Source organism: Cyprinodon variegatus, unplaced genomic scaffold (assembly GCF_000732505.1).
Source record: "Cyprinodon variegatus isolate N-32 unplaced genomic scaffold, C_variegatus-1.0 Scaffold313, whole genome shotgun sequence".
Classification (NCBI taxonomy): Eukaryota; Metazoa; Chordata; class Actinopteri; order Cyprinodontiformes; family Cyprinodontidae; genus Cyprinodon; species Cyprinodon variegatus.
In genome coordinates, this window is record NW_015150766.1 from 125,788 (window position 1) to 136,910 (window position 11,123).

General features: G+C 37.8%; 1 protein-coding gene across 2 annotated transcripts in view; it reads left to right on the top strand.

Moving 5' to 3' along the window:
• The window catches only part of LOC107090866 (methylmalonate-semialdehyde dehydrogenase [acylating], mitochondrial), an 11,140-nt gene extending 435 nt beyond the window's left edge, over nucleotides 1-10,705 (top strand). Inside the window, exons 2-12 of one of the 2 annotated variants that reach the window (XM_015384472.1) lie at nucleotides 2,073-2,099; nucleotides 2,829-2,903; nucleotides 4,193-4,354; nucleotides 4,434-4,512; nucleotides 6,244-6,546; nucleotides 7,131-7,252; nucleotides 7,386-7,575; nucleotides 7,706-7,887; nucleotides 8,764-8,943; nucleotides 9,586-9,684; nucleotides 9,805-10,705. In XM_015384472.1, the coding sequence (XP_015239958.1) occupies nucleotides 2,073-2,099; nucleotides 2,829-2,903; nucleotides 4,193-4,354; nucleotides 4,434-4,512; nucleotides 6,244-6,546; nucleotides 7,131-7,252; nucleotides 7,386-7,575; nucleotides 7,706-7,887; nucleotides 8,764-8,943; nucleotides 9,586-9,684; nucleotides 9,805-9,909 (1,524 nt within the window). In that variant the 3' untranslated portion in view covers nucleotides 9,910-10,705. Of the gene's footprint in view, nucleotides 1-2,072; nucleotides 2,100-2,789; nucleotides 2,904-4,192; nucleotides 4,355-4,433; nucleotides 4,513-6,243; nucleotides 6,547-7,130; nucleotides 7,253-7,385; nucleotides 7,576-7,705; nucleotides 7,888-8,763; nucleotides 8,944-9,585; nucleotides 9,685-9,804 lie in introns of those variants that run through there. The other variant, XM_015384471.1, reaches the window with a different exon arrangement.
• The last annotated feature ends 418 nt before the right edge of the window (nucleotides 10,706-11,123 follow it).

The following is an 11,123-nucleotide window of genomic DNA, read 5'->3' on the forward strand; positions in this document are numbered from 1 at the left end:
CTCCTGACACCCAGCTGCTGTTACAACACTCAAAGAAATCACAGTACATCAAGTTTTAGTGATTAACCTGTTTATCAGGTTTCGATGTTTCTTTACAGGATGGAGAAAAGAACAAAGCATTTATCCCCTTACCGATTTCTTCAACCAAATAAACCCAATATGCATTTTTAAGATGATATAAGACTTTATTGATCACACAAGGGAGAAATTCCTTTGTCTCATCGGCTAAATGGTCAAAAGAAGGTGCCAAAAGGAGGAAAAGGTGCATGGACTATATGAAAAATAATAAATACATAAGGCAGAGATTTAAGGTGACTTATACACATGATTTGGCGTTGTACATTACAGTTCTACCAGGAAAAGTACAACGGTGATTTATTGAGATAACTATAACAGCTGAAGTCTCTTATTTACTAAAAGAATTATTGCACAGAGTATTAAATAGGTTAGAAGGGCAGATTTTATGGTTACCATTAAAAAAAATCATATGAATCCATCTCTTTGTAAGAAAGCCCCCCCCCCAAAAAAAAAAAAAAAAGCCAACATTGGCAAAAAGCAACACCACGAAATAAAAATTTGTGTTTACATCTCCATTGACGAATTTCTCAGGTCTGTTTTAAGCGTTTCAGACTGACATGCATTTTGACTGTCACACCAGTTTTTTTTTATTATTTTGTTTTATTAAAACTCAGTCTACAACCCATTTTGTGTCATTGTTTGTTCCTTGTTTCATTTGGTAGGGCCCTGCTCCTTGACGGTTTTCATGGCTTATAATCTGTCTTCCATTTGTGGATAACGGCTCTGGCTTTGGTTTGTGGGTTTACAAAGCATTATAAATGGCTTTGTAACATTTCCTGGAAGGATAGATGTCGGTGTTTTTGTTTTCCCACCTATTATTAAATGTATAATGTTTGAGGACATGGTGTGTTGTTTTGTTTTTTGAGGTCTTTCAAATGCTAGAAACTTTCCATTGAAATAATTTTCTTTAATCAACTGGTGAGACAGTAATCATCCATTACTCATTTTGATATTTGACCAGAAGTGTGGTTTATCACAGTTAATGTGTGATATATCAAGAGGACATGTCCTGCTGTATCTGGTTTTCATTCTGAGCTGAATTAGTCGAACAGATTAACAGAGAGGAACTAGTAATGTGTTGTCATCAGAAATGATCTTGTGGGATCAAACAATGCCGCAGAGTTTCTCTATCTTGAATCCTATTCTTCATCAAATCCTTGGTTTTGGGTCATTTTCCTTGCACCCTTTATAGTCTGCAATAAAATAAGACAATCTTTAATTAGAAAGAACTTAAACCCCAAATGATTAACAAAACAGAATAGAAACAGAAACATTTAAAGTACAAGTAATAATGTCACAGGGGCTCAACATAGTAGTAGTAGCTCAGAGAGTTCACGGAAAAGTTTGAGATGCAGCTAAACAATGCATCACAGATATATAACATCCTTGGCATAATAATGTGTGAAAATTTATTTGGCTTAGAGTTTGGCTTAGAGTTGTTTCAAATGCAGAAGTTGTTTAATAGTCCAAAAGTCAGACTTTTATATTTTGCATATTGGTAAGATCCTCAGAGCTTGGGATGCAGTCTTTCTGCAGCAGCAGCAGCCCACACCAAAAGCAGGCGATGGGTCCCTTAACGCTAAAGTTCACTGAGAGGTTTATCTCAACTGATATCATTAAGGTGTTATTTGACATTATGGATCTCACAAGGTTGTTGGGATTTGTTGTGTTTTGTTATTTAGATATTGTTAGGAGTCGTTACGGAGCCTTCAGTTTACGACCACCTACCTCATTTTGTAAAAATGCCTTCATGTTGAGAATATCACCTTATACAATTTTTTTGGCTATTTAAAAAATATATATATAATTTTTTGTTTTAAATATTTCTAAAATTTCATATTAGTCCAGTGGTGTTCAGACATTTTGAGCTGTAGAACCAAAATCAACATGCTGAAAATGGGTCGTTTACTTTATAAAGAAAAGGAACAGATGATTGTAGGTCTGAACAGGGCCTAATATCAACGAGGCCTGCGCTTTTCCTGCTTTTTGAGGAGTTTGAATGTTTTTCTGTTCTAACAGTTGTTTTAACTGAATTATGACCAACAAAATGAGAAAACTTACACCTGAAACCCTTGCTGTATTTTGCCAATTGTAATCTCCTGAATGTTTGTTATCCAATTTACTTTATATTTAGAAAAGGGCCACAAAGTCACTCTTTGGACTGCTGCATTGGACATTCATTTAGTTTTAATCATTTTAAGTATTATTTGTTCAACTATTTATCTTTTGTTTAAAGTTTTATTGCATTCACTATTTGGGATCTACCTTTTGCATTTAAAACTATTTTTTATTTTCTTCCAGAGCCAAGAGGCTAAATCACTGAGCCTGTAACAAATGTGAAGAGTTTTAAATGCGATTAAAGCTGTTAAATTATTGCAGAAGACTGGAGCATTGCCAGGAAGTTTATTTAAAATCCTCCAGTAATAGGGAACTAGTTTGTTTAAATTTGCTGCTCAGATTTGCTCCACTGTTGGATCCTTTTGTTTAATCAATGCCTGGAAAACCTCTGGTTATTTTTCCCAACATCTTTTCCTACTTTCTACGCTTTACTAAAACATTTAGCAGGTAGATGGATATCATTAAGCCAAATTATTGTTGTTTAATTGCAACCAAGCAACCATGTAATGCTTCAAGGAGACGCATCACCCTCTGCACACTTTGTGGTGATTGATAGATGTTGTCAGTAAAGTTATTAAGAATGTAATCATGCAGGAAAAGGGGTTTAATTATACGCTTCTTTTATCTTCCAGCCGACAACCAAACTGTTCATTGATGGGAAGTTTGTGGAGTCCAGCTCGTCTGAATGGCTAGACATTCACAACCCTGTGAGTATTCGCGCTCGCCTAGAGCGGCGAGACATGACGGCAGGAACTTGTCCTGTTTTGTAAATTACAGTGCCTTTCAAAATGAATGTTATACCCTGAATGTTTTTCACATTTCGTCACGAGCCTCAGTGTGTTCACTAAATATTTTGTGATTAGACCAACACAGAGTAGTGCATCATAGCGTGTGGTCCCCCCCCCCAGCAGAATGAAGAACTCCTTGTTCAGTGTGAGGTATAGTTAATTAGAAAGTGTTTCCTGAGAAAAAAATCCATCATAATCCAAACCCATATCAATTGTGGCAAGTAGTGCACCTGCTTTTACTGCTTGACTCCTTTTAAACTACACTTTTCTTTTTTCTGTTGTCTCACCGTCACGGCTAGCCTATAAACTATCATCCTTGCCTCTTCCTCATCTATCATGTTTACTTAATCTGATCTCTAAAGGCTTTGCAAGATTTCCTGTCTGAAATCTAATTATTGCTGTTTTGTGTGGCTCTCTGTTGAACCAAACTCATCATCTAGAGGTTGGCCAGCTGGCTGATGTTTTTGTCTAATACTAGCTTTTTTTTTTTTATGGATGCGTTTGCTGATTCATGACTGCAGCAATCCATGTCCTGAGGTCAAATTAATAAATTGCAACTCCCTCTGTTACTGTCTGTTAATATTTTGGTAATCATTTGGGTTTATTTTCGTTTAAACTGAAACGTGTGTCACATTTGTCATCATTATCTCACTTTTTTTCATGAAAATGAGATTGAAAAAACAAGTTCGGCTTCAAGAATCAGAATCAAAAAACTCATATTTGTTTAAAAAATGTAAAAATTAATTGAATGTCGATTTCTAGTTACATCTTTTTCTTTATGTTTTGGGTCTCTGACACTTCAGATTGTTTGAAGATTGCTGTGTGAACCCGGCATAACATTTCTAACAAATGACTGAGTTTTCATATTTTAATTTAAAACACTGCATCAGTTTCTCTACATTGTTCAGATTTTCACTGCTTTTTTGATGGGGTTTCATATGAATTCATTCGAAAAATAAGAGTGTAAAAATAGTTAAGAACCTATCCTGCTGTGGAGCTTGTGAAGTATTCGCCTCTAGCTACGCTGTGATGGGTGATTATTGCTTTGGAACACATCCATCTCATCTCATAAACATTCAGGGCTGTAAATGTCAGGGAAAAAAACATATTCTGTTGTTAATAATAATGGAATAATGTCCAGCATGTCGTGCCAAGTAATCATTTCTTGTTCTCTGTCAGCTTTGAATACTCTACCTCCTTCTCCTCAGGCCACCAATGAAGTAGTGGGACGTGTTCCCAAAGCCACTCAGGAGGAGATGCTGGCAGCTGTGGATTCCTGCTCCAAAGCTTTCCGCTCGTGGTCCGAGACGTCCATCCTAAGCCGGCAGCAGATCTTCCTGCGCTACCAGCAGCTCATTAAGGATAACATCGTAGGGAAATCTGCAGCCCCCTAATGAACCTCCCCGACTGGATGATCTCTCCTCTAATTAAGTGATCTCAATGTTTCAGAAAGAACTGGCAAAAGTGATCACCTTGGAGCAAGGCAAAACGCTCGCAGACGCAGAGGGAGATGTGTTCAGAGGGCTCCGTGAGTAAAATGTTAGCTTCTCCTCTGGAGGCATGAGTTTAGGGACTTGACTTCATGAAGAGACTAAGAGGACTGTTGAATAAACATCAGAAATCAGGATTCCTCAGATGGAGCTGACTCAGATCTTATCTCATTTACGCAAACACATGCTTCAGTGAGCAGTACTGCTGCAGAATTCATATATTTAGACCTGATTCTACATCATTTATTCAGCTGTTCAGTGAAAAAGTTAAATAATGTAAATTTCAGGCTGTTTGTTTGGAATAGAAGAATAACAGTTTTCTTCACCTCACTGAGTAGCACTTATTCTTTCTAGCATCAAGGAGAAACATATGGAGGAAGTGAGAAATTCCTGCAAACTTTAAAAAAATGATTTTTTTTTTCAGTAACTACAAGATAGAGCTGTTAAAAAAAAAAAAAAGGTGTATTGATGCATATCCCAGTTTTTGTGCTCAGACTTTCCTGGCAAGTTAACTTTTCCATTATCAGCTGAAAGACAGGCTCCATTTGGAGCCCCGCTGCCTGCTGTTGAGATTTTCTGCTGAACAGGGGCACTGGTGCTTGAAGTTTGAATTTTTCTTTATCACTCGGAAATTGAACTTTTTCTTTAGAAGTTCACATTCAAACTTTAGACGGCATGAAGGAAAGGAGATGAAGAGAAACACAGATCTATTAATCCACATAGAGGAATTTCTGAGAGATTCATGTTTTTTCTACTAATTAATTGCTGTGCAGCTTTGGATAGAATAGAATAGAATAGAATAGAATAGAATAGAATAGAATAGAATAGAATAGAATAGAATAGAATAGAATAGAAAAGCCTTTTGTTGTTCCACAAAGAGGAAATTGTGGTGTTACAGCAGTAAAATGTTATAGCAGCAGTGGTCAAACAATGTGAACCTTAGAAAAGTGTATAAAAATAAAGAATAAGTGACAGAGTTAAGAAAATAAGCTAATAAAATACTGTACTGTGCAGTTTTTTTCTACAATATAAATACTATGCATCAGGAGAATAAAAAAAATAAGAGCTGTGGACATTTTTACAGTAATGGATATATGGAAAAAAGCAACATAAGAGCAGCATGTTATTTAACTGACTAAGATAGAAACTGTGCAAAAATCAGCATGAATCTATAAAACTTGTCGAGGTTGTTGAGAACAGTGATGGTTATAAAGTCTTACAGCTGCTGGGAGGAAGGATTTGTGATAACGCTTCCTGGTGCATTTAGGGAGCAGCAGCTTTGGTTAAATGCAACACTTTTTCTTTTAATGTGTTTAACAGGATTTCTCACATAAAACCTTAAATTCAGGAGGTTTGAATAGTTTTGACATGTACTGTACATTTTTGGAAACATCATTCTAGACGTAATCACGTCTCACACGTCTGCTGTCTTGTCTTTATCACCGACATACACCATCTATTATGGAGGCTTAGGGAGGCAGGTGTAAGCCTTCTCATTCTTTCCTAATGAACACAACCAGGCAGAGGGTAGCAGGTTCAGCTCTTTAACCAGATATCTAAACACTTCCAGTCTGTAGATGGAAGAACAAACTGGTTCCAGTAACATTTCAGCTTTCGGTTGTGTGGCGTTTAACATTTGGTTTAATAGCAATGCAGTGTGAAATTTGCCTCATAATGGCTGGAGCAATTTAAATAGCAATTTGGAGCGTTTTGGCTATTTTCTCTGCTCAATTAAAGGTTTAGTCATTATCCTCCTCTCCTCCGTTCAGAGGTGGTGGAGCACGCCTGCAGCATCACCTCCCTCATGCTGGGTGAAACCTTGCCCTCCATCACTAAGGACATGGACACGTACACGTACCGCCTGCCCCTCGGAGTCTGCGCCGGCATCGCCCCCTTCAACTTCCCTGCCATGATTCCTCTGTGGATGTTCCCCATCGGGATGGTGTGCGGCAACACATATTTGATGAAGCCATCCGAGCGCGTCCCAGGCTGCACCATGCTCCTGGCCAAATTGCTCCAGGATGCAGGAGCACCAGATGGTACTCTAAATATCATCCATGGGCAGCATGCAGGTGAGCCTGTGACTCCTTGTTCTTTCTGGGCTTCCCAGCATGAATTAGTTGTAAGCAACAGAATCCAGTCCAGAAAGGAAATATCTGCACTGTATTTATATCCTTTTGTTTTACTTTTTGATCTTTCACATTATAAACACACACTTAGATTTATGTAATGTGATTTAGGCGACAGACACAAAGAACTGTCCATTTGTTTTCTGACTGACCTTTGCTGAAAACTGCAGCAGCTTTACAACTGACACATGATGCCAATTCACAGAAATATAAGCAAGAGTAAACAAAGAGTCAAACTCAGGATATTTTACTGGTGACATGAGGAAGCACAGCATTATCTGAGGCGTTTAATGAGGTATTTTCCCTGCCAGGAAACCCCAAAGGAAAAGACAACAGTTATTTTCAAGGGAGCAATAAACACATTAGCGTTAAATCCTTCTAGTTCATAAATACATTCCTTATGCACCAACTATGATATTGCAGAAAACTGGCATAAAGTTCTTATTTGTGATGCGAATCCAAACATTTATTTTAAAGAAAAAAAGGCTCAACCTTCTTCTTTTTTTTTTTCTTTCTCCTTTGTGAAGCTGTGAATTTTATCTGTGACCATCCGGCCATTAAAGCCATCAGCTTTGTGGGATCCAACCAGGCAGGAGAGTACATCTACGAGCGGGGCTCCAAGAATGGAAAGAGGGTTCAGTCCAACATGGTACTCGGAGCGCTTCACTGAACACTCTCAAATGCTCCAATCTTCAATTAGAAAGGCCATTATTTTCTGTAAAAATGAACATATCGACATCTGTGCTTGCTTTTTTTTTTTTTTTCTTTCTTTTGGCATTTAGGGTGCAAAGAACCATGGTGTGGTGATGCCTGACGCCAACAAAGAGAACACCATCAACCAGCTGGTGGGGGCTGCCTTTGGAGCCGCTGGTCAGCGATGCATGGCTCTCTCCACTGCTATTTTTGTCGGAGAGTCTCGTGACTGGCTCCCAGAGCTGGTGGAGCGCTCCAGATCGCTGCGCGTAAATGCAGGTAACAAGAAGAAGAGTTTTTTTTATGCAAATCAGTCCAAAGTGTTATCTATTATCATGCGTTTTATTTTAAAAACAAAGCTTTGTTCAGGTTGCCTGTTTGTAAAGAAAATAGTATTGTTTTTCTTCAGGTGATCAACCTGGGGCCGATGTGGGGCCCCTGATCTCCCCTGAGGCGAAGGCTAAGGTGGAGCATTTGATCCAGAGTGGCGTTAATGAAGGTGCTAAGCTGCTGCTGGATGGGAGGAACGTTCACGTCAAAGGATATGAAAACGGAAACTTTGTTGGACCCACCATCTTAAGCAACGTCAGGGTGAGAATGGGAATCCTAATCTACAGCTTCTTACAAAAGTTTTCATTGCAACATTAAAGTTTTGTGTAAATTGGGGGGATTTGATGTTATCGGCCAAAGTAGTGCAGAATTTTGAAGTGTGTGTAGACGCAGAGGGATATATAATATTATTCTTTTTCCTTTTTTTTTTTTGATGTGATTTGGTTCTTCATGTACAAATCCCCAGAAAAAGACATTTAGGTCAGTTGTGGAAAGGTTGAGGGGTATGAATACTTTTGCCTGCCTAATAGAATGGACAGCCTGGATTCCAGGTGTTTTTAATAATGATTTTTTTTTTATTAGAAAAAGTGAGCTATTTTCCTCTGGAGCTGCATGTCCCTGTATGTGGTTCTGAAAATGAAATGGAAATGATATTAATAACCAAGGACGTCTCATTTCTGCAGAACTTATTTTGGTGCTGAAGTTATTATCAGAGGCAAAAAAAAAAAAAAAAAACAGTCTCCCTGTTCGTCAGAATCAAAGGTTTTTCTATTTTTTTACTGCTTCTGTTGGAGATTAATGGATGTGTGGTTTTGGCCACTGTAGGGTTAATCTGAGGAAAATGCAGATTTTTTTTTCCTGCCTATTGTGCTAATGCAGTCTATTTCAGACTAATGAATCCCTCTAATAACTTTCAGTTTTCTCAAAGTAGCATCCTTCCTCTTGCATCAAGGTTTCTGGAGTTTTTCAAATTCCTAAAATAAGAAGTTGTTTGAAATATTACAAAATGAATCTATAGCACTGTTGATTATCTTCAGCAGAAATGGGGATACTAGCAGCAGTGGGATACCTTAATGATGCCCAGAATTTTCCTTTTTCACAGGGAAGCTCTTCTCTCATCTTTCCTTTTCTTTTCAGCCTGACATGAAATGCTACAAGGAGGAGATCTTTGGGCCGGTGCTCATAATCCTTGAAGCCGACACGCTCGATGAAGCCATATCTTTGATCAACAGAAACCCTTATGGCAACGGCACGGCCATCTTTACCACCAATGGAGCCACAGCACGCAAATATACACATGAAGTGGATGTAGGACAGGTGAGGGGGTTTATAAAAGACACAAGAATGAAGATTTATACAAAAAAAAAATGGTTTTAAGCTTTAATGGAGATTTAGTTGCTTTTGAATCTGTGATCCTAATCTCAGCTGCACACCTGGAACTGGTGGTTCATTTTGTTTTGATAATCTCCTTTTCTCCTGGCTGAAGATATTTATAAAGCATCAGTGGTTTATGACTTGAAGCTCATTTGCATTAGCGTCTTAGACTGTCATTGCTTGATGAATTTGTATATGCACAACACTGTAGAACCTCACTGTTCATTGTCAGTTTCCAGGCAGAGTTATTAATAACATAGACCAAATTGCTTCTGGATGCAGCTGGATAGACCTGAAACCAATTTGAGTGACAAAATGTGCAACATGGCACTGAATAAAATGGCTCGGCAGAGCTCCAGTGAACAGTTGAAATGATCAAACGTGCCCCTTATCATGGAGATGGGTTGTTTAAAATGTGGTTTTTAGATTTCCGTTCATCTATGTTCAACAAGTTCTCTTAGATTCTGCAGAATCCCTTAATCCAGATTCTGCTCCCAATGTTTTACATTTTGTTAGTTTATTCTGCTTTAGACTTGTCCTCCCATTTTGGCAAGTATTCATAGGTGTTTTTATGCTTTTGTTAAGATTGGGGTGAACGTACCCATCCCCGTCCCCCTGCCCATGTTCTCCTTTACTGGCTCCAGAGGTTCTTTCAGAGGAGATACCAACTTCTATGGCAAGCAGGTAAAAAGACAAAAAAAAATTTTTTTTTTTTTTTTTAGGATGATTTGCATTGATAATCCCAGAGACTAAACATGTTTTCCCTTTGACTTGCTGACAAATCCACTCCACTTTCACCACCAGGGTATTCAGTTTTTCACTCAGATCAAGACTGTGACGTCTCAGTGGAAGGCAGAGGACGCCACCGTGACGAGCCCTGCTGTCACCATGCCAACGATGGGACGCTAAGCTAAAGAGACAGTTTATGCATCACTGACTTCGTACCTGCCTTAAGGAGAATCCCTATAAGATAAATAGTTTTTGGTGTTTTAACTGTTTGGAAAGATTAAAACTGTGCTCTTTAGATTAGGATAACTTAATAACAGATTGCTGACATTTCTTTCTCTGTAAAGGATGCACATAAGCACAGAACGATGCCATGGTTTTCATACGTTTGCTGTATTTTCCCACCAGTTTTCTTGCACGTCCTGAACAGACCTGGGGGATGGTGACTTAATCATTGTCAGTCAGTTTTATAGCCCACTGAGAGCTCTGGCATCAAATTGCCCTACAAGGAAAGGATGTCTGTTCTTGAGTTGCAAAATGAATACTACAATTCCGCACTTCATAAAGCATTAGTTTTATTTACCTGATGTTGGGACTGTTGGACTTAAATGTGAATAGAACTGTTACAAACATGAACAAAGCTACTGTTTTACTCCATCAGAAATGATAAAATACCAAGTGCTGATACCTGCATTTATTATTGCCTTTGGTTATGGACTACCATTCGTGTCAGATTAAATCGGTAGCCTTAAATATGTTAATGATAGCCTGGATATCTCTACATCTCTTGAATTTAATAATTAAGAATCCAGTTTGATAAAGTATCCAAGATTACACTGTTTACACTGATGTTACAGTATCCGAAAGGAAAGCATTAATCATTTTGCCTCTTTAAAGCTTGTCATCTTGATTCCCTTGGAGTTGATAAAAGAAAACCCTAAGGATGCTGTGAACTGTTTTTAATAAAAACACTTGTGTTGAGTGAACATTGATTTCTTTGCACTTTGTCCTTAATTAATGCACGCTAAATTATTTATAGAGGGCAGATATTTCTGGGGAAAATATAGCTACTAAGGAATGACCAAGCTGACAAATGTGGATTTGTATTTGAAAAGCATATAGGGTTTAAACATATTTAGGACTGTTTTTGTCTCTACAATTAATTAAAATGGTTAAATAGAGCCTTCATAAATATTGGGTTTGATTTAAAAAAATATATTGCGGATTGCAAACTGATCAAAAAGATTTGGAAAAAAACTGGTGTTAAAATACAGGTGAGTATGGAAGAGGATTAGGGCCACTGAAAAAAAATAAAAACTTAACTGATTTTTAAATATTATTTTAGTTTAATATGGTAAAGTCAGAATTCTGGCTTTAATCTCAGAATTCTGACTTTA